This window comes from Mus caroli, chromosome 14 (assembly GCF_900094665.2).
Source record: "Mus caroli chromosome 14, CAROLI_EIJ_v1.1, whole genome shotgun sequence".
NCBI lineage: Eukaryota > Metazoa > Chordata > Mammalia > Rodentia > Muridae > Mus > Mus caroli.
The window spans coordinates 52017863-52041670 of NC_034583.1; the positions used below are offsets into that span (position 1 = coordinate 52017863).

The following is a 23808-nucleotide window of genomic DNA, read 5'->3' on the forward strand; positions in this document are numbered from 1 at the left end:
TCCTTTATCTCCACATCTCTTTTAGCACAAGCCTTGGCTTCAACATTAAATTCCCTAGTTCTCATTTTAATATATATATAAAATGTGTGTGTGTGTGTGTGTGTGTGTGTGTGTGTGTGTGTGTGATTGCCCCAGGTCTTTTTTTCATGGTAGGCCTACATAGGAGTAATTAATAACAACCATGCAGCAGAGTCAACATTAAGCTTTCTTGAAATCTCCTCCACCAAATAAATTAATTAGTCCATTACTTTTCAGTTCAGACATATTATTAGAGCAAGGGGAAAAGATCAGCCATATTCTTTGCCAAAAATATCATAAGAGTTAGGCCTCAGTAGTCCACACTGCTCTTTGCACAGTGGTCTTCCACACTCCTGCTAGGATGGCTCTGCTTACAGTGTTCAACTGCTTTCTTATGTCCACGTCCCAAAGATGTCCATAGCAAGGTCAGGCCTGTCATAGCCCTGGCTCCCTCCTGGTACCAACTTGTCTTAGTACTTCCACTGTCTTGGTTGTCTACATGCTACGGTGAAACACCTTGACCAAGGTAAATTATATGTGAAAGTGTTTAATTGGGGTTACAGTTTCAGAGGTTTAAAGTCTATAATGGTAGAGTGAAATAACAAGCAAGTGTAGGAGCTGGGGGTGGGAGGGTACAGGAAACCTCAAAATTCCTGCCCCTCCCAGTGACACACCCCTAACCAGATCACACCTCCTGATCTTTCTAAGATATCCACCAATAGGGGATTAAATATTCAAAAATATTGAGCCCATGAGAGCCATTCTCGTTCAGATCACCACAGCTCATCTTTTTGTTTTTGAACATGCAAAGGCTGTGCCATCTAGGGGATGCCATTCAGCCTTGACATTTCTGGGATTCTCACGGGTCCTCAGACCTCTTGCTGTCAGGCTTCTCCCATGTGTGCTCGTTTGTGTGCAGGGAAGCAAAAAGGAAGTCAGCGTTCAGTCTCCACCTCCGCCTCCTTCCGTGGATGCTGAGGAAGTGTCTGTTTTCTGAAAGTCCATCTCTTCCCCCAGTTCACCTCCTCTGTTCTGTCAGTCCTCTTCTGTGCTGCAGGCAGGACATGATGGCGTATGCTCAGCCCTCTCTTTGCCTTGTTTCTTGAGCCAAGTTGTCCAGGGTGATGGTGAATGCATCCTGTATCCCATGGAGCCGTGATCTTATAGTCTGACTGTCTCTACCTCCTGAACAGTTGAGGATAGAGGCCTATTTGCTCTGCACAAGGCATTGTGTGTGATCTGCAGCACCGCAGAGCAACAACTGTGGAAATTCACACAGTAACCCTGCCTGGGAGGAGGAGGTATGGCCATGTCACATAATAGGAACCCTAAAAGAGGCTCAGCATACCTGGATACTGGTCAGTGGATGTAGAGAAACCATTAAGTCCAAGGTTTATAAGACAACACCCATACCACACATGAAAGGCCCAGTGATCAGATCTCTGTCTCACACTGTCCATAAAGCATAAAGCAAGTTGGAGCCCAAATGTGGGAAGCAGCAGTGAATGTAAAAACATGTTGTCTCACGGGCATTAAATGTAAAGCAGAAAACTGACAAATTTAAGTACGTTTAGATTGAAGGATAAGGTAGTAAGTTTAATATAACGTAAGCCAGTCTACTCTGATAAAAATGGAAAACTAGGAAGTAGAAGTGGATACTTCCATGCACCTGTTTCCTTTTTCCTGCCTTCTTCCCTCCCTCCTTCCGTTTTTTTCTTTTTAATTGTAGTAAAAAGAATAAAATTAGGCCTGCTAGAGAAGACATATTTTTAAAACATTTTGAAAGAACATGAGACACAGGCATGTAGTAAGCCACATGAAATGACCCCCACATTGACCAAGGAATGCTGACTAAATCATATCCCATTACTGGTTTATTTTCCGTCAGTTTCGGTATGCCAGTTGAGAATACCAAGTTGGGATGGCCGTGGTACCACAGGACTATGGTACTATGGGCAGGAGTGCAGAGTGGCTCCCCCAATTTGGAGAGAGTTTGGGCATTCTCCACTAACACTGGGTGTGGGCACTCCTGAGGGCAGCATTCTCCTCCTGCATTCAGTGTATAGAGCATGCTGAGAGGTACTCTCAGTTCCAGGAATGACACAGAGGACCCTTTATAGCAGGTTGTGGATGTTTCTGGAGAGGAGTGGAGTGGGGAAGATTCTATGAGAAACCCAGGTTGTTGTCAGCAGGAAAATGAAAAACACCGTACAGGAGCAGCTAAGGGGCAGAGTTACTGAATCCAGCAGGCATAAGCTGCAGTCACGTAAGTCAGACTAAGTAGGACTTCCATGCAAAGTCACAGCCATGTAAAACTGAGCGTCGCAGAAGAGGGCATACTCAGGAAGACTGCAAAGGAAAGTGTCTCAGTTAGGGTTCTACTGCTGTGCAGAGAGCCAGGACCAGTGGCCTCAGTGAGGGTCTCCATTGCTGTGAAGAGACACCAAGACCAAGGCAACTCTTAGAAAGGCAAACATTTCCCTGGAGCTGGCTTACGGTTGCAGAGGGTCAGTCCATTATCATCATGCTGAGAAGCATGGCAGCCTACGGCAGACATGGTGCTGGAGAAGGAGTCGAGAGACTTTGTTCCACACTGGGGATAGCTTGAGCTATGAGACCTCAAGCCCACCCCCACAGTGGCATACTTCGTCCAACAAGGCCACGCCTACTCCAACAAGGCCATGCCTCCTATTAGTGCTACTTCCTACAGGCCAAACATTCAAACACATGAATGAGTCTATGAGGGTCATCCTACTCAAACCACCACCAAAAGCAAGGGAGCCACACAGTGTAGCTAGTACACTACTCTGGCTCAGGAAGGGAACCGTGTATAATAGTAGAAGTATTTATGGCTTACGTCAGTGGGTGGCTGTGTGGCTGGTGAGTTGATCATTCCACTTTATTCATCAAAATGTACTCATGCTGTTCAGAAAATCTTTGAAATTACTGAAAGGTGATTTTGGTTCCACCGTCTGGGGTAAAGGGAAAGAGTAGGTTTTGAGAGACCCATACTAGGGTGTCCTGTGCCATAGCAAAACTGATGGTGGCCTGAACCAGGATGTGCCATGTACAGGATGGTGCAGAAGCAGAGGTGAGCTCTAGGGCTGGGCCAGATGTACAGGTCGGATGCTGAGCAAAAGCAAAGGAGACAGAGTACATGGGTGGTAGCAGCCCTGTTGGCTAGAAGACAGTGTCATCGTGACTTCATAGTATCCCCACCAGGAGGTGTTTGTCTCAAATACTTTCATTCCATGAAGAGTAAAACGTTGACTGATAACCTAGAGAGTATTTGCAGGGCTTACAGAATCTATACAAAGTACCTGGATGCTTTCATTATGATCTCAGCCGCTAGGCAATGGTTACAGATGTATCTTAGGAACATTCTTTATGTGTGTTAGTTACTCTTCTTGGGAGTAAAGTCTCAGCCATATTTGGGAGATGCTGGAGGGATCACTAGCTTCAAAGCCCAAGTCTCTCCCCTGAGAAGCTACAGCGCACAGAAACACAGGTCCACTCGCCAGGGAAGAGTTCCCAGATCCGTGTCTAGCGAGCTACCCCTTGGTGTGACATGCTTTGGGAAACTGAACTCCTATCACTGTTGTAACTGTCTTTGTTCCCTGTGAAATATGGGTACTGACTCTGAGTAAGTGGCCTTATTGTGCCATCGTTTCATTAATATTTATGCTAAACCACTTTGTAAAATAAAGAAAGCCAATTTGCACTTGACTTGTTTTTCCATAGCAGTAGTTTGATGCTGGGAATCCAAAAGTCTTGTTCAGCTGGTTATAGGGTGATTTTACATCACAGTCCCACAGGCTGGTTTTCTGTTGTATTCCATCTCTTTATGGATGGAGTTCTATTGCTTTTTTTAAAATACATTTTTATTTGAATATTGTATGCATATTGTAGTGGGGTGATACACAAGTGAGTAATGGTGCCCTCGGGATCTGGAAGGGGGTTTCAGATCCCCCGGAGCTGGAGAAAGGGGTAGATGTCACAGCGTGTGGTGGGTACTGAACTCCAGCAGCCCTCTACAAGAGCAGTGCACACTCCTAACCCAGAGCCATCTCTCCAGCCCTTGTTGCTTATTTTTAATGACGTACTCCTCTCCTAAGGATCTTTTCTTTCAAAGTGATTGCACATTTCTTCCATTTTAGCCCAGACTGTGTGTGGTGTTATAATTTTGCTGCTCTGGTATTCTAGATTTGCATGGTTGTTGCTGTTGTGTTTCCAGGCCGGGTCCTTATATGCCCCAGGCTCTTCTGGGGCTCACCTGTTCCTGCCTCAGCCACCGAAGCTAAGATTGCTGGCGTGTGCCGACCACCACACTGACTGGGTTTGTGTTTCTGCGTTCTCACTTGCTCTGAGGTTGATGAGGAATATCAGGTCTGGGAAAGACTGGGAAGAGTGCCTGTACCCTCTGATCCTCTCAGTCGGCCTAGTGAGTGAGTTCCGGTACAGACCGCGAACAGATGGCTCCCACGTGGGAAGGAATGTTGGGGTTACTGGTGCTTTAAGGTGCTTTGTTGAATTGTAGGTGGTAAGGCATGGTTTCTGGCACAGCTCTTCATGGGCCAGCAGTATTTCTTAAAAATAAAAATAAAAAAACAACCCCCCCAAAAAAAAACCAGAGGTGCCTTTCTGGTTTGCAAGAGGTGACGACTGTAGGCTTCCACAACTTTGTCCAAAAGTTTGTCCAAGCAAGAGTGACCCAGACTCTCCCTGCTGTGCCAGCAAGTGTCCCTGAGTTGAACTGAAATGAAACAACAGGAAAAGGAAGGCTGGCAGACCAGGAGCATGGCCCCAGGGCCGGGCTCGGCTATCGCTGGCCTAGAGGACTGGTAGACCTGGCCTGGGAGATGCTGTGGAAAGTGAACTGACACCACTCAAGCACCCTGCGCCAGCAGTCAAGGACATGGCGTCCATGAGGAACAACTACTTTGTAGAGAATAGAAATGTGGTAAATGGGGACTAGAGAGATGGCCTAGTGGTTAAGAGCATTGACTGTTCTTCCAGAGGTCCTGAGTTCAATTTACAGCAACCACATGGTGGCTCACAACCATCAGTAAGGAAATCTGACACCCTCTTCTGGTGTGTCTGAAGACAGCGATGGTGTACTTACATATATAAAAATAAATCTTAAAAAATAAAGAATTAAAAAAAAAAAGTAAAGAAATGTGGTAAGTGTGATGTCACATGACTGTAGCCTGTCTAGGTGTTGGGTCACCATATGTATATCCCAGGACATAGGTCAAGACATGAGCTCTGTGGATTGGGGAGTTACTACCTAGAGATCTCGGAGAATCTGTGGGTGATTGTGTTAGGAAGGTGAGGGCAGAGGATGGAGTGATGACACCTCTAATGTGCAGGAGTGGTCATCAGAGGAACACTAGCCCAGCCTGCATGGTTGGACATGACCTTTTCATGGGGACAGCCATTTCTCAATATCAGCAAAACCCCCTATTTCAAACATACTATTTTCCTTTCCACTTCGGCTTCTACAATCCCAACAGTATCATGTTCTGCTCTTTATTATGTTAGGGTTGCATTGGCTAGATGGTGGCTTGAGTATTGTTTATAGAGAGCTTGCTGTGAATGTGGTCTCTGATTCCCAAGGAGAACATAATAAATGAAGGCTCACCGTACGGTTTTGTGTGCTCTGAAGGCTTCCCACGTTGGAATCGCTTGATTTGGAAAGCAGACTCCCAAGCTGACATTTCTGTGGCCACGATTGTGTGTTCAAGGGAAAGTAGCTGCTCACTTGCCAGCTGAGAGGTGGTGTGCCAAAGTGCTGAAGAGAGCTGCAAGGCCGCCCTGTGGAGTCTAGATCCGCATGCCCCAGAGGTTCATCCCACAGCCTTCCTGAGCCTAGAGTGTGAAGGGCTTGGGAGATGGTTTGCTATATAGCCCAGGCTGGCCTAGGACACATAATCTTGCCTCACCTTCCCAGTGTGGGGCTTAAGAGACATGCACCACAATAACCCAGTATGAGATCTTTTTTTCCTGTCCACTTGATAGTTTTTGAGAGCTTTTTGTTGAGTTATTTGTGTACGGGAATAATATACCTTGATATATATTATAGAGAGAACTATATGTAAATGGGTATTTTTGCATTAAAGCATATTAAAATTGTCTTCAATTTTTAGTTCTAAACATATAAAGCTTTTCACAGGGAATCCTACAAATGAATGAATGAATTTAATGGTGCTGGGGATAGAACCCGGGACATCCACATGGTAGGTGAGCGCTCGCTCTTTCCTGAGCCCCGCCTGAGCCTCGCTGTCACTGTTTAGTTCCAGTATTAATTCGGACTAGCATTGCTGCTCATTGCACCAGGCAATGATGAACTTCTCTTGTTGTTGATTTAATTTTTTTAATTATGGATGAAAGATGAGCACACAGGTCTTTCTGGAGTCGTCTGAGGCCTACTTAACAGTCTGCTGCTCTCATCTCACGCTTGCTCAGAGATTGTTAAGAAGACTTACTGGGACTCTTTACATGTGTGTGGTACCTCACACGTGTAAGCCTAGCATTTGGACTGCTGAGGCAGGAGCATTGCTAGAATTGTGAGGCCAACTTGGGCTCAGAATGACTCTCTTTCTCTTCTGTCTGTCTCTGTATATATGTATGTGCATGTATTATGTCTGCATATACAAATAAATACAGATGCACACACACAACTATGAGAGAAGTATCCCAGAGAAGTTAAATATTTATTCTTCTCTTGGGAGTAGTCAATTTACATTCTGCAGTAAAACATTTTCTTGGGACAGTTTAGTCCCCTCCCATCCCTTTGTGCCTGCTCCCCTCCAAATGGCAAATCTCAGCGAGGTGAAGGTCTTGCTTTGGAAGAACTACCTTTGAATATTTAATGTTGCTAAGCAAATGGCAGATGAAAGAAAGCCATGCTCACTTATCTTTGCTTTCGTTTATCTTCAATGTAGAGCCGTCTGGTGTATATCTAGAGACACCTAAGTGGTTAATGGCGTGTTAAATTCCTTTCCTCTTTGGCTACATAAACAACTGAGAACTTGTTTACCTTGCCTGCCATGCTAGATTTACTATGGCTTCGTAACTAAAACACACACGTGTTGTAAACTGGAACACTAATCTCACGATTGACTCATTTTCTAAAAACCTCCATGGCTGCAGCTTCTGTGAGAACTGAACTCTAGCCTTTGCCCATTTAAAACATGCAGTTGTCTGGGTTGTTTTTTATAAAGTCTTTTGAGCCAAGTCGCCAGCGTTCATTTTATTCTTGGTTTCTGTGATAGTGTCACCCACCCTTTGGCCTGTAATTTGCCGCAGCTTGGATATAATGAACTGTCCCCCAGAATGTTAGAAGCTTCATGCTTTGAGAGATGCTCATGTGTTTCTATTTTTAGCATCCTTTATCCTAGTGACTCCAAGGTCAATCATAGTATCAGCCACGGGATATACACAGAACACTGGGCCTCTAGTGCTCATGGAGAGATGGGCTTGCAGAAGGGCTCTTGGAAATACCTAAGGACCTCCGGGTCTTCCTCAGGGCCTCTAAGCTGCCCGCCTGGAATTTTAAGAAGGGCTGCCACTGAGTGCACGGAGTGGAGATTTTAATGGCATTTTGGGAAGGCAAGATGTGGCTTGCTTAAGCATTTATAAGCTGTATAAAGGTCTACAGTGTGAAGAGTTTTTCTTCAGATTCTTAGCGCTCCACCTAGGAGCAGTCTGGCTGAGAGCGGCAGTTACGTGTGACCAATACAAAGTCCTCAGCCCTGTAGATCTTAGCGGCTCCTCCCTGCTGCCCTTCCTCCCAGGGAGGTGCCCCGGCGAGCAGTGCACACACAGCAGCAGGTTCACCTCCCCTTACAGACTTTCTGGGCATGGTCCTCCTGGGCTGGAGTTTGTGTATGCTCCGCTCACCCAGGCTTCATACGGCAGGACACAGTAACTCATGAAATATTCAGATGTTTATCAGTAATAAAATAATCTTCTAAAATGTGGCATGCCAGAAATGGAGTGTGATAGAGCAATGATCAGGTTCTTGTGAATACTTTCATAAGTTCTGGTGAGCATAAGCATTTGTTTCTGTTAGCTGTGGGCCACCATTGTTGCAGAGTGATTATGCTGAGTTCCTTGCCTCCAGCAGTGCTGAGCTGTGCATTTGTTCTGCAACCTCCACGGTACTCAGTGTTGCCAGCTCTTCTGATTCCAGCCTTTCCAGAGGCTGAGCATCAACGCACTGTGGTTTGCATTTGATAGTTCTCCAAATTTTTGCAGGCCACTTGATTGCCTATCATTGACAGACGCTGATAGAAGACTGCTGGCTGAAAGGGGACATGAAAGAAAGGGACCACTTGAGAGTGGTAATGAGGGATGAAAGGTTGTGTTGAGGTAGAGAGGACTCTAGGGAGTACTGAGAACACAGGCTCATGGGAGGTCAAGGGGTCAGGGTACTGATAATGAGCTGAGATGCTTGTTAACAGGAGTAACATCGCGTGGGACATTGCGGTCCCCTAACAGGGAAGTGAAAACTGGGCAGTGGTCCAAGGAGCAAAGCAGGATGGTCTGGAACATAAAAGCTGTTCCTCCGTTCCTCCAGACCTGTGACAGGTAGGAAGCCATCATTAGAAAGGTTGTCATATTTTCAGTGGACCTGGGTGGCAGGAATAGTTAAAGATGACCTGTGAAAATAAATGTGGTTTTGCCAGTGACTGGATTTTAGAGAGCTTGGCAGAAAACGGAACTAGAGAAGAGGTTGGAAAGTGGGATACTCAGCACTGAGACCAGCCAAGTAGATGGCTTGTCTTGGTGACACTGAGAGAAATGGCACAGGATGGTGGGTGGCCTCTGTTGAGTGCCTGCCTGATGTTGGAGGAATGGCTGGAGGAGAGATGGAATGGACTGGGGTGAGCCTGACCTGGGGCCTCCCATTCTGTAGACACTGGGAGTCAGAAAGGGGGCAAATAATGAAAGACAGATCTGAATCATTTATTTATTGCTGGTGTGTGTGTGTGTGTGTGTAGTATACAGCTATATAATTGTCACTCAAATGTGTAAATTGTTCAGTTTTTCTAGCATTCAGAATGAACATGGAACAACATGGAATGCTACGTTTGTGTATTATCAGATAGTAGCCACTTTTTGCAGTAATGCTGAATGCCAGCTTTGATATACTGGGCTAGATGTTTGTTCAGAAATGTATATGCAGGTTTGGAAGGAAGGATCAATAACCCAAAGAACTTATATATCTACCTAACCCAGTAGTTACTTGAGTAAATTCAAGCTAAAGAAATATAAATACAAATTAAACTGTAGACTCTCATATGTGCACTGGGGCCACCATGGCCACCCTTAGACCTGCTCGGTAACAATGCCACTCTCCTGCGTGGGGTGCAGTTTTCTCCTTGTACCTGGAAACTCTGGCCATGTGACTGTTGTAGGAGTGATGTGTGAACAGAAGTGACACAGACAGTTATTCAGTCCTGCTTTGGCATAGCCTGACTAGCAGCCCATATGGTGAAATGAGGTGCCACTTTCAGTGGTCACAGGCTGTTCTTGAGTCTAATGGAAATAGGAATTTATAGATGTGATTTTTGAGTTTGGAAGAAAAGAAAGGCTAAGGAGAACATTAATACATGTTTATCTCCCATTGTGGACTGAGATTGAGTTTTGTTCTTTTTGTGTGTATATGCAGGTGTCCGTTCACGTGTGTGGAGGCCAGAGGTTGACATCAGTGTCGTCCTTCATCACTCTCTACCTTATTATTGTGTGCTATGTTATACATATGTGCAGTGTGTGGATGGATACGTGTACAGGTGTGCACTCCAATTCAAATAAGTGGAGACCAGCAGGAGTTTTGGGTGCACTGCTCTATCACTGTCTACATTATTCCTTTGAGACAGGGTCTCTCACTGAACTAGACTGGCAGCCAGCAAGCCCCCCTCCCTATAGGGTTAGGGTAACACCCATGCCCAGCTTTTAATGTGGCTGCTGTGGGTTTGAACTCAAACCCTCAAGCCCTTATTTATGCTTTTACAACACACACTCCTAGATACTGAGCCACTTCCTCTGTCCATCCCACCTTATTTTTAAGACAGGGTGTCTTACTAAACCCTCCTGTATTCACCAGTTACCTAAACTTGACCGGCTGACAAGCTCCAGGGACCCTTCTTTCTCTCACTCCTGGCTCTGTACTAGGTTTAAAGCACGTGCCACTGCACCTGGCCCTTTCCTGGGAACTGAGGGTCTGAATACTAAGCCTGTTATTGACTGAGCCATCTCCTTGGCCCCTTGCTAAGTTTTGTTTTTCAACTATAATATCCCTTTTTATTTTCAGTAATGAGCATGTTTTCATCATAAACTCAGAAAGACAGCACTTGCCCCAGTTACTCCATATCCTCTGTCATATCCTCTAAGGGAGCGACTCTTTGAAGTGACATTTGTCGCAATGACTCAGCTTGTTTTAGTTCTTGGTGTAGCGTACGCAGCCCTGGAGCTGGGTGTAAGGACTTTCCCCCTCCCTAAAGGAGCTTGGGAGTTCTGCTGCAGAAAAGCCTTGTCCTGCACAACAGTCTCTTCTGAAGTAATCAGCACACAGCTACTGCCCAGACGGGCCGCAGTGAACGAAGCAGTAAAAGTAGATACTTGGTTTGGATAAAACATACCTACGTTAATAGATGAGAATGACTGAAGCCCTGGCCACAGTAGCATGGTGTTGGAGGTGAAGCCTTGGGGCCTTTCCCTTTCCAGGTGAGCTGGAGTGCTTTTGAAGGCCCGAGTGTCTCAGAAATGTTTGAGCCTCCTGTCATCGGCTGCAGATGCCATCATCCTCATGGACACCTGCCAGTACCTGAACCTGGTCCCCCAGCTCCTACCAGCTTAGGCTCCCCAGTTTGTGTCCCTTTCCTGCAGCAGCCAGGCAGCTAAGACTTGAGGTTCAGACTGGCCTTTCAGATAGTTCTGTGGCACTTTACACTGTGTGCCAGGCCCGCTGTGTCACTGTTTTGTTTGGAGTGGAGTGACAGGTTGACACTTAACCTGCTCACCAAGGTGTGGCTTCCTAGGCCCTGCCTTCCTGTGGAGTTGGTCTTTACTTCAGCCTGAAACCTGCCCCAGAACTCCATTCTCTTGGCCCTAACTCACTTGTAATTTCTGGAAGACCTACAGGTGACCCTGTGGCACAGATTTCTTTGTGCATGTAACCTTTAGGTAACACTCATAAGAACAGCCAGCCAGGTAAAGGTGCACATAGCTCATCCACATTGCATGGCTCTCCTGCAAGGGTTCCCCTTGATGGATGGCCATGATCACTCACTCTAATTTATGGCAGCACTGTGACTTACAGCACCCCTAGTCAAGCTCACACCTTTCCTGCTGGCCTTGCTCTATCTTTATATAGGGAATGGTGAGAGGAGTCTGCCTCAGTTTCCCATGTTTGTGCTGATCGTCTTGTTCCTACTGATTTTTATAGCAACATTCATATCTTATCCTTTTGAAATATTTTTCATATTTATTGACTCAGCTTCTTTCATAATTCTCTTTAATATTCAAAAAGCTTTGTCTTGTTGGATCGAATTTTTTTCTGTCTTGTTAGTTCTAATAAGAGCTAATGAGAGTTTTCTTATGGTCCTCTATCATGCTTGAACAATACTTCTTAGCATTTCTCAACCCTGTCTGAAAAAACAAAAAACAACACTTTTCTTTAGTTACTATTATTATTTGTGTGTGTGTATTAGTGTGTGTGTGCATGTGTGTGAGTGTGTGTGCAGTGATTACAGAGGCCAGAAAGAGGATGAATGGTTGATTCCCTGGATGCTGAGAATCACACTTGGTCCTCTGGAAGCACAGGAAGTGCTCTTGACTGCTGAGCCACATCTCAGCCCAAAGACTTCTAATACAAACCATTTGCCCATATTTCGTTTTGATGCTCTTATGATTTTGTTTACTCTCAAATCTTGATGTGAATAGCTGTTGGTGGAAGATATGAGATCTGGAACCAACTCTAGTTCCTCTGTTGTTAATACCTCATCTCTCCCATATGCAAAGGTCTTGGTTTATTTTGTTTCTGAACTTGCCGTGGCAGGGACTCTGGCTTAGGCTGCACAACCATGTGTGTCACTTGTTTTTGTCCTTGATTTTTAGTACGGCTGCTTGCTCCTCCCACACTGCCATGGATCTGTAATGTTCTTCTTACACATTTCTCTTGTTATCTATGTATGTGTTTGATTTTTATCTATTTATTCCCTCTCCCTCTCTCTCCCTTACCCCTAACCCCTCAAGCTAGGTCTTGCTAAATAATATTTTTTTGCTGTCTAAGGTTTGTACATTTCTATTTGTCCTACATTGGTGCAAATTGCTTGAACTTTGAAAATAAGGCTTAAATAGCAATGAAAAAGAGCAATGGTCATCATTGTTTATGGTTTTAATGGGATGTTTCTTGTTTAACCCACAATTTAGAAGGAGACTAATGGCTATATCTGGGGGAAAGAACATTCCAAGTGTAGGGTGGCATGCTCTAATGTCGAAAACAAGACTGAAGAAGTTAGTGTGTGGGCACAGGGTCATCCAGAGCACCCACAACAGACATAGAGAGGACTGCTCTGAGCAGGAGTTGAGTAATGATGCAATGCAGGAGTCATGTAGAGTGGAGAAGGCGAGCGAGCAGGCATCCCATGGTCTGGGTCAAGTGCATACAGAGGACCATATGCAGGTGGTTGGTATTGCCAGTGTGGCAGGACCTAGGAGATAAACCTCTCGGCATGTCAGGAGGAGAGTGAGTGAATTCAGGGGGACAGAAGCCACCTAAGTATAGGTAGTACCATCCTAAGGCCTGAGGTCCTGGACTGAATACAGAGAAAAGACCTGAACACTGGAGTTCATCTCCCTCTACTTCCTGACTGTGATGGTGGCCAGCCCTTCATGTTCCTGCAGCCGTGGCCTCCCCACCATGCCCAACTACACCCTCAGATTGTGAGGTAGAAGAAGCCTTTCTTCCTTAAGTTGTTTTTGTCTGGTATGTTGCTGCAGATAGTACAACATGAAATCATGGTGGCGCTGACGTGGTCTAAGCAGCACAGCTGATAGGCAGTGTCACTGTGGGTGGTGGATAACTGAGGAACGGCTTGAGAGGTGAATCTAAATAATAAAGATAGTGCAGGGGAAATAGATGAATCGGTTACTTATAGACTGGGTCAGGGTGGGAGATGATAGTAGACTGATTCCAGTGGGGTTCATGATATTCAGCCTCTGGTCCTTAGAGATTTGATAGCTGTCTCTGCTTTTTAAGAAGAGCCACTTGCCAGGCTACCATAGGTCCCCATTGCAACACTCAGCTAGTTGTTTAAGTGGCCATATGGCAGGTCTGTGTCCTAATGACCTTATATACCCAAGTGTTAAAGTAATTTACCTCTGACACACCTTACTTGTAATGTGTGTGGTGACTGGTTAGAAAGATGCTGGGATGGCTGCTCTCTTTAACACACTGTCTTCAGATCCTGACTTAGCACTGATGCAATCTCTCTTTTCACATGTGTATGTTTTTCTGTGACTCCAGAAAGCTTTGAAATAGCCTCTGATTTATGGGGAGTGAAACGTGAACCGAACTTTCTCAGATCATGCAGAGAAACTCAGACACTTAAAAGCCAGAAAGAAATAGCATGGGAAATGATTTATACAATTGCAGCACAGACCTTTTTCCACTTATCCAAAGTACAGTCTAAATGCTTTCACATCACTGAGTCCTTTAAATGGAAACAAGGGGTGTCTATAAAAGAAGCATAATTTACATTTTCGGAACCACTTCTTCTAGATCATTTTCTCTCTTAAAACCTAGTTTATCCTTCAGACAGTTGAACCAGTCATGTATTGAATTAAAAGCAAAGATAAAAGCACAGAGAAGATTGTGGAGAACAAAGTGCAGCTCCGGCTGTAGCTGAGGACCACAACATTAGAAACAAGTGCACAGCGCTGGACGCTGTTGAGGCAGGTTCAGTGTAGCAAGGACATCCATCCGAGAGCATCGTCCGGCTGCCGAGCAGCTGTCGCCACTGAAGCTCAGTGATCTCAGAGTGGCCTTTCTCACGGTCCTAGAGTGCTGATGCTTGATCTAGACTATCTCCTCGCAACCTCTCACTTGCAATCACTTAATAGCACCATGTTCCTCTCACCCAGCTGCTCCCACAGTGGTACCCCTCACAGCCATGTGCTGTCAGAGGAAGACAACCAGCCTTGCCGTGATGTTGCTACCTCAGGAGTCTGAATTAGTTCGTCATGAATGCACTGCTCTTGTTTCTAAGGTGGACAGTTGAGAGTTAGCGAAAACTGACTTTAAAAGTGAATGTGATTATGTTCTCTTTAGGTGAGAGGCAAATCACACGCAGTTAGGAACGTTGTGGGTGGTGGTATCGGCAGGGATTTGGGATGCCCTGGACCAGCCAGATGCTAGGGAAGCACGGGTGCTTAGGAGCGCTGGCTGCAGAGAGCCAGGGAGGTCCTTGCTGTCTGGGCTGCTTGCGATGGAGGGCGTGGCATGTGCTGTGAGGTCGACCATTTTAAGTTTTCTGTTTCCTAATGATCTTTTTGCCTCCTTTTTCTCTTTTCTTCTGTAGCGTTGCTTTTCCCATTTAAGCATTTTGACCTAATGTTGAAACAAAGTGTCACAGACCCAAAGTTGCCCAGACTGTGGACTCTGCTTAATTTCCCTGTTTATTTCAGAGCTAAGCACGGCCTCCTGCATTGTTTCCACAAACCACTAATGACCCGCAATTTTAAAAAAAAGAAGAGTATTGACTGCCTTGGCCCATGATTGGTTTTGTCCCTCCAGTAAGTCATAAAATGTTTTTCAGACAGACCAGTTTTAGACCTAAATTATTTAGAAAAATCTCTCCACGGGTCATACTTAGTCTCCGAATTCCTATTTCCTTCATTTGTCTATGTTCTTTGACAGACACTGCCCAGGACACATGACTGGAAACACACCGTGATAGGGTGTGTGTGCTGGTGGGTACTCTGACATGGCAGGGAAGGGTCAGAAATAACATTCCATCTGGGCAGAGTTATTTCGAATTTGAACTTTATCCTGTGTTAACCATGGTACACAGGTTATATCTGCAGAGAGGTTTGTGCAGTCCTGGAGACCATGGGGCCCTTACAAGGTTTGAGGTTGGTGAGCAGAGCCCTATAGCAGCAGGGATGAGCTGTGAGGAGACAGCTATGGCTCCGACATGGAAGGGACTAAGTATGTGTGTGTTTTGACCTAAGGAAATGAACCTGAGACTCCAGAAGTAAACCTGTTCACTTACGCTCAGTTTGTTGATTAAAGACTACCAAGATGACGACTCACTGGGAAGATAATTATCTTTTAAAAGAATGGAGATGGCTCTGCAGATGCCCACAGTGAGGGTGAGATTGAACGCCTGCACATAATTGTGCATAGAGAGACTTACTCAAAACAGAGTAGGGAGTCGGCTTCAGAGCTAACGCTGAGGAAGGAAGACACAGGTCCACATAGTCTTTACCTTGTATTAGACAGTAGTCTCCAGATTTGACACAAGTAAGCAAGCAGAGACCACAGATAAATTAGGACTCATTAATCCTTTAGAAAATTGTACTCAAAAGGCATTCCCGTGGAGGTGACCTGACACCACACAGAGCAGCTAGAGTGTGCGTATGATGTGTGCTTAGTCTCCAAAACGTATAAAGAACTCTGACAACAATAACAGGCCAATAACCCACTTTTTAAAATGAGCAAAGGATTTCAAGAGCTGCTTCTCCAAAGAGGATAATAGAAGGCCAATAAATACATAACATTCAACGTCATTAGTTATGTAAATTCAAATCAGAGACCCAACAAGAGAAAGGAGGTACCCTTTCTCTGTCTGTCAGTTCGTCTGTAGTAGTTGTCACTAGAACACCCGACACAACAATTTAAAAAGAAAGGTTTATTTTACCTCAGTGTTGGAAAAGGCTGCTCTGGCTGGCTCCATTGTTTCTAGACTGTGGTGAGGTTGAACATTATAGTATAGAAGGTTTGCAGAGCAAAGCAGTGTACCTCATGACAGACAGACAGGGGTTGGAAACAAGGCCCACCTTTACAGGGTACACTGCCAATGACCTGCCTCCTCCAGCCTGGTCCCACATCCCGTACATCCCAGCACCTCCTGTAATGTCATCCTGTTGTGAACCCACTAGTGGCTTAATTGTTGACATCAGTAAGCAGCCAGAGACCACAGATCATCAGGACTCATTAATCCTTTAGAAGGTACAATTGTATGCGTGTATTGCTCCTAAGTAATGGTGTTGGGTCTCCACATCTCTAACATGCCAGTGACGTGCTGTTGGTTATTAGTCGGCCGCTCCTTGTGTTTCAGACACAGTTATTACAGTTTCTACTTCTGTGGGAAAAGGATTGTACAAGCCATTACTTAAGGAATTTTGGACATTCTTCAGAGGAGACAGTCAGGGCCGGTTGATGACATGATGATAGAGGACAGGCGACCCTCGTCATTTCAGCAGGTCAGTCGTGTGCTTCATTTCTGGCAGCCCTGCCCTGCAGGATACAGGTAGTAACAGGATCTGCAAATGGCAGGCTGTCGCTGCCCTGGGCGATACTTGAGAATGCGAAGTTAATAAACTTCTGGAATGCCTTCTGAGGATGACAGGTGGGTGGGAGGGAGGGTAGACCTGTACAATTCCAGAGCCGAGGGTGGTTTTACCATCCAGTGAACTCTGTTCTCAGAGAGCCGTGTTTCCAATTGCGTGTGGATAGCTTGCTTCTCCTCAGCAGTGTGTGATGCATGTTCATGTGGAGATGAGTGGGAGGCTCTTACTCCAGGATAACTAGAAAGGAATTCTAGAAAGCTGTGAGCGCCCCAGCTAGGGACTGTGGGCAGCAATTAAGGCTGAGGTGAAGAAGGCTGAGAGGTAAGTGTGGGGAAGTAAAGGTGTGGCTGGAGTCCTTAGGCCTCAGACTTCGAATGAGGCCGGTGTGACTGCCCTGCATCTATCAGAACCACATGTGTACCTCAGGCTGGCCCATGAGAAGGTCAATAAAACTGATGGTGAAATTGTCTTCATTCTGATTTGTCACTTCAGAAATTTTATTTCCTGAAATGCTTGTGACTTTGATTGTTAGAAGGTTAGAGACAGGAATGGGACTAATACATGTGAAATGTGCATGAAGAACAGGTATCTGTATTCGATTCTTTGTGGTGTCTCGTCCTCTGGATGTACTTACTACAGAAACTGCCAGGCCCACGACACCACAGCCTGTGCTGTCTGCCTGCAGCCCGCTTGCAGGTGACAACACCATGTGAACCTCTTACTTTTTCCCTGAACGCAACAAGAGAGCCCCATGAGACAGTGTGATGCTGTCACATCTGCAAGGGAAGGTTTAGAGAGGACATCCCATGTAACGGAGTCATCGCTGTAACATCCAGCCCTTGCAAGAGTCAGTTCTTTATGCCACAGGTCCCATAGATTGAAAATCAGGTTGTCAGACTTGATACCAAACACCTTTACTCACTAAACCTTCTTGCCAGCTCCAATCTTATTATTGTTAATTTTTTTTTTTCTGAAACAAGTCCTTTCTTGTTAGGAGTTCTAAACTACCCTGTGCTATTTATAAGAGCCTCTCTCAATAAAACAAAGTCAGGAAAAAAGAAAAAAAGAGTCTCACATCTAACAAATAATATAGTCAGAGAAGTATTTTCAAGAGACCAAATAGTCTAAGATTGATTTTTTTTTTCACCATGACATCCTGTTGTCTGCAGTAGGTATTTAATAATTCCAGGGTTGCTGGGGGTAGTGGTGCACGCCTTTAATCCCAGCACTCGGGAGGCAGAGGCAGGCAGATTTCTGAGTTCGAGGCCAGCCTGGTCTACAAAGTGAGTTCCAGGACAGCCAGGGCTATACAGAGAAACCCTGTCTCGACCCCCCCCCCAAATAAATAAATAAATAAATAAATAAATAAATAAATAAATAAATAAATAAATAAATAAATAAATAAATACATAAATAAATATAATTCCAGGGTTGCTCATCCTGGTCAGACTGCCACTCTAGAAGCCCATAGTGCCTTGCCCACCACCATCAAATTCCTGTCATGTTCCTGCAGGATTGTGTAAGTCCAGACCCAGACCCAGCAAGCGCTTGAGTGGCACCCACTGGAGGCAAAGAACCCCGAACTCTCATGCAGTCTGCGATGCCTCATGACGGGTCATCTTATAGTGAACTTTAGGAAACACATTCATACATATCACTGGAAATGAAATGATGTGTGCTACATTTGATAGGAAAATCAAGAGACCTGACAAGTTCCATTATTCAACACTGTCACACGCTTAAGAGAGTGCTGAGCTCACAAGTCCCTCATTAGAGTTCAAAGGGGGCAATGGTAAAAAACAGTGCTGCCCATGTTCCTAGAAAGCCGTGGAGCCACAAAGGACACTGAGAGCCCTGTAGCCTCCACTCTGCGTTCTCTGGCAGGGCGCAGTGTCGCAGTGTCTGTGCCTTCAATGCGCTGCTTCACCAGAGATGGGATCCTGAGTGTCTGACCCACCCACAGCAACAGTGAGAGTCAGCCTGGGCCAGTGTGAGCAGTCACAGGTCTGCGTCACTGGCTCTGTGTGGTGAAGACTCCGAGGAAAAGTGAGAACTATTGCTCTTCCATAAATACCTCTTAGAAAGATTTAAAGGAGAAATGACGCCACATTCCATAGCCCTGCGGCCTCACTCCAGAGAGAATAATGTGGAAAGAGAAATGGAAACAAGAGCCTGGTATGAGGCTGAATTAGCGGGAATCTGGTAATTGTGTTTAAACAGCAGTGTAATTGCAGGGTTTCCCATGAGCTTATGGGCCCCAGATGAAAGGTGGCAGGCAGGCAGGCAGGCAGGCAGGCAGGCAAGATTTCTTATTGTGCCTTGAGGTAAGCGAAAGGCTAAGAACCAAACACGCAAGGCTGTAATTAGAGAGCGGGAGGCAGTGAGGCCGTACTTCACACTGCACCTGATGTCTTTTCCCATTCTCAGAGTTCTTGCTTTTATTGAGTTTTTTATATGGACTCACCTGTGAGTTGAAACTAAGGAACCTAGACATTTTTCAGCTCAGTCAGGCTGCTGTTGAAGTACGCCTGCTCTCTGGATAGAACAAACAGCACTCAGCCGGAATCCACACCGTGCACCTGTCTGTCCCCCACCTGACCCCAGCCATGATGGTGAAGCTAGTTCTACAGGTCGCCAGGAAGACAAAAGACAAAGCCCCCCCCCCCCCCGGCCCTTGTGCTGCTGGCTCTGTTAGATGCTGCAATGGATGTCCGGATGAAGTATCAGCACTGAAGCAGCCAGCCATAGTCTGCCAAAAGTCTCATCACACCGCAGCCAAATTGCTCTCGAGAAAATCCCAGACGTAGATGAAGATTCTAGCACACCATAGAAGAATGCAACCCCCACTACTACCACCAAAGAAGGCAGACCAGGAAGAACTATGTGTCGGTTTTCAGTGAGTTCCAGAGGACCACCCTTTTGGCTAAAATTGTAGTTAGTCAGAGCTGTACTGAACTTTGACCGCAGGTGGTCCTGGGCCACTTGGCTTTCTTTTAAACACCACGGTGGGAGCCTGGGAAGATGGCTTGCCAGTGAAGTATTTGCTACATGAGTGTGTGGACTCACACTGACGGTGAGAAGCTCGCTTAGCAGTACTTGTCTGTTACCCAGTGGTGGGGAGGTAAAGACAGGAGGATCCAGTAGTCTACCCTCCCTGGTGAGCTCTAGGGTAGTGAGAAACCCCATCTTCTGCAACCGCAGAAGACACCCAATGTTGACTTCTGGACTCTACGTGCATGTGTGCAAGCATGTACATACACACAAAGATACAGACACCCCCACACACACACACAGAGGCACACCCTACTTTGTCTAAACAAGTCCGGAAGTCAGGTTTACCCCATCTGCCTCCATATGTGTCTTGTGCTAGGTAGAGAGCAGGCCAGGTCACTGACAGGACCCAGGATGGCAGCAAGCGCCCGTGTAGTTTGAGTGCTGGTCTGGAGGCATCAGAGACTTGTTCTGACTGGCTTTGTGCCTTACTGGTGGGGGTGTTGCCCTCACAGATGGATTCACAGGAGACTCTGCTAGGGAGACTCTATATAAATACACATAGTGTCTACCTGATTTCTAATCATATCTTTTTGTAAAAAAGGAGAGTGGACATTGAAGATTATTGCATATCTTGGCTACACTGGCTCAGTGGCCCAAGCTGGTTGGTATATTTCTGCATACCTTCCTGTGACAGCACTTTGTCTACTCCAGGCAGTGTAATTACCTCAAAAGATGTATGTAATAGCGTAACTAGTACATGACCTTGGCTTTAAAATTGTAAGCTATGCATGGGGTTCAGAGTGTGCTCAGACTTGCCATACCTCTGTGATGAAGGGACCAGCCTTCCAAACAGCTTGGTTTCCTTATGCATCAGCTAGAACTGGCTTATCTAGTCCATAGTATGCTACAAAGTTGCAAGAATTACAATGTATTTACACTTTATTTCCCAGGGAATATAAGACTTGTTATAGAATTATTCTACAAGAAAAAAGGGCATTTTTTTAAAAAAGTATTTTAGGTCAGTGTGATGGTTTTATATGCTTGGCCCAGGGAGTGGCACTATTTAGAGGTGTGGCCTTGTAGGAGTAAGTGTATCACACAGTAGGTGTGGGCTTAAGACCGTCACCCTAGCTTCCTGAAAGTCGGTCTTCCACTAGCAGCCTTCAGATGAAGATGTAGACCTCTCAGCCTCTCCTGCACCATGTCTGCCTGGATGCTGCCATGCTTTTGCCTTGGTGATAATGGACTGAACCTCTGAGCCTATAAGCCAGCCCCAATTAAATGTTATTTGCCTTGGTCATGGTGTTTGTTCACAGCAGTAAAACCCTAACTAAGACAGTCAGATAAAATATATGCTTGAAGAAAGTGTAAAATTGTGTCAGAAAGCCAGGTAGTGGTACACACCTTTAAACATAGCACTTGGGAGGCAGAGGCAGACTGATCTTTTGAGTTTGAGGCTAGCCTGGTCTACAGAGATAGTTCCAGGACAGCCAGGGATACACAGAGAAACCCTGTCTCAAAACAAACAAACAAACAAACAAAACAAAAATTTCATCAGAAAACTGAAATCCTAAGTATCCTCTGGGACAAGGTCAGAAATGCTGCCCAGAGAGCTTATGCTGCCCCTGTGCTGCCCTCACAGTGGGCATGCTTTCTAAGGTATTGGTAGGAAAAGAAGTCTCCAGTGGGTTCGCCGTCCTTTTTTTTTTTTTTTTTTTTTTTTTTTATTAGATATTTTCTTTATTTACATTTCAAATGTTATCCCCTTTCTTAGTTTCCCCTTTGAAAATCCCCTATCCTCTCCTCCCTCTCCCTGCTCCCCAGCCCACCCACTCCTGCTTCCTGGCCCAGGCATTCCGCTACACTGGGACATAGAGCCTTCACAGGACCAAGGGCCTCTCCTCGCACTGATGACCGACTAGGCCATCCTCTGCTGCATATGCTCGCTGTTCTTTCTTACGGTAACTTCTCATCTGTCCTCGGAGCAGATGCTCACAGGAACCCCTCCCCTTCAGATGCCCGTGATGGGGCTGGCCCTGCACCTCTTTGCTGCTCCTGTTGCTCCCATGCGGTTGTCCCCTCCATCCTTCCGTCCTGCACATCCTACAGTGACAAACGTGTTCTTGCAGAGAGTCCCGGTTTGATTCCCACCCTCCCTGGTGCTTCACAGCCTTCTGCAACTCCAATTCCAGAGGACTCAACATCCTCTTCCAGCCTCTGCGGGCGCCAGGCATGAATGTGGTGCAGGTGCATGCAGGCAAAACAGCCACACGTTAAACTAAATAGAGCCACATTGTGAGATATCGGCTTGTAATGTCAGTTCATGCAGATGCAAATAAGTGAGCCCACGGTAGTCTACACATATGACAATGGTGATGCTGTGATGTGACTCCTTGGGTTGAGATCTAAGTTGAGACGTTTGAGCTTCGTGTCCTCTTGGACGCCGTTCTCAGCACCTGTGCTGGTTTCTGTTTTGGCAGGCCTGGCAGCTGAGGTTCAGCCACCTCGTGGGATATGGTGCCAAGTATTACTCATACCTGATGTCCAGGGCCGTGGCATCCATGGTCTGGAAGGAGTGCTTCCTACAGGATCCTTTTAACAGGTAACAAGGGTGGGATGGGGGGAATTCATGACACATCCCTTTTTCAGTCCACGAGATACAACACAGTCACAGACACACACACATACATGCACACTCACTCAGACTTACACACACACACTCAGCATCCAATGGCAGTTGCTTACAACTTTGTGGTCCTGGTCGTGGGGGGTTGGGGGGGCACTATAATTAATCTTTTATGAGGCCTCTCCCTCCAATGAGCCCTTCTGCCTCCCGGTGTGACTGTGCAGCTCTGAAGTCTTCTGTGGGACTTCCCTGGTATCCTCAGGTATAGGGGAACCCCTGTATGAGGGCTCCCAGCATCTGCACAGAGCAATCCTGCACTGTCTTCCATGCAGCCCCTTGGGTTCCTGGTGCTTTCCTAAGGCTTTCTTGCCGAAGGCTAGGCAACTGGAATTCCAGGCCTAAGGACACCCTTATTCCTCTCTCCTGCCCGCCATAGGACTTTGTTTGTTTCCCTTGCCTGGAGCAGCATTGTTCTATTGCCATTAATACCCAGTTTGTTTCTGGAAATGGACCTTATTCCTGCTTGAAGGCCTTCTTTGTCTGGAGAAATGTCCATACAGAAAATGGGCAGTCCTGAGGAGGGGTGCTGCTCTTGTGTTCACCTTGACTGAGATCCTTCCCTGGTAGCCGCCCACTGCCCCTTGAGCAGCACAGGTGGCTGCAGTATGCCACCCCGCCACCCCACAGCACTCCCTGCTGTCTGGCATCTGCTGGGCCCCATGAAGCCTTGCCCCATGTGTCCTTCATCAGGATGACCAGTGGTTCAGACCAGCACTGGCCATGTTGATAGAATGTTCAAGACAAGACTTTCTAGACCACTCTCAGGAGCTACACTATCAGTAGATTAGCAACAAACCTGCCCTTGTAGGAATAGCAAGTTCACTTCTGCCCAGAACATGGCCAGACTTGGCCTTGGAGCACACAGGTGAGCGCTAGTGGCCTGTCTTCTAGCCATAGGTTAAGAGAGAGAGAGAGACAGAGACAGAGACAGAGAGACAGAGAGAGAATATGAATGGGAATGAGAATGAATGAGAATGGGGCCTCTTCTGCTTTGTCTCAGCTTGAGTTCCTGGTGTCCTCGCAGGACCTTGTAACAGTAGGAGCGCAGAGGAGCTGTGGCTCTGGCTTTAGCATTCCTTAGAAGGAGCTTCCTTTGAAAGCAAACCAGTAATTACAGCCTGATGTCATAGCTGCTTAGAGCACTTTATCTCCTCACCACCCAAGTGAGATATCCCTGACACCTCTCAGGCATCCCAGAGATGGTTATCGCCTCTGCAGCTTTACCTGTTGACACACACAGCCTCCCAGCTACAGGTAGCCTTCCAGCAGCTGGGCAGAGCTGGGCGAGCATGGTGGGTGGGTGACAGCAGAGGGGAAAGAGGATCCTGTGGGCCCCCACCCCCTTGTTCCCAGCATCCTCCATCTGCGCCTCTGCCTTTCCTGCCGTTTCACAGATCCAGATAACCTGAGGAGTTTAGTAATCACATTCAGTCCAGGGGCTTTTCAGCTTGGATCTGATGTCATAAGACTCTTTACTGTTTTTCACAGCGTGGTACCCACATTTTATTTTGTCTCCTGCCCTTTGCATA

General features: G+C 46.2%; 1 protein-coding gene across 1 annotated transcript in view; it reads left to right on the forward strand.

Moving 5' to 3' along the window:
• The window catches only part of Mipep (mitochondrial intermediate peptidase), a 107528-nt gene that overhangs the window by 57725 nt on the left and 25995 nt on the right, over positions 1–23808 (forward strand). Inside the window, exon 17 of the mRNA XM_021181536.1 lies at positions 22074–22195. Within this exon, the coding sequence (XP_021037195.1) occupies positions 22074–22195 (122 nt within the window). The remainder of the gene's footprint in view (positions 1–22073; positions 22196–23808) is intronic.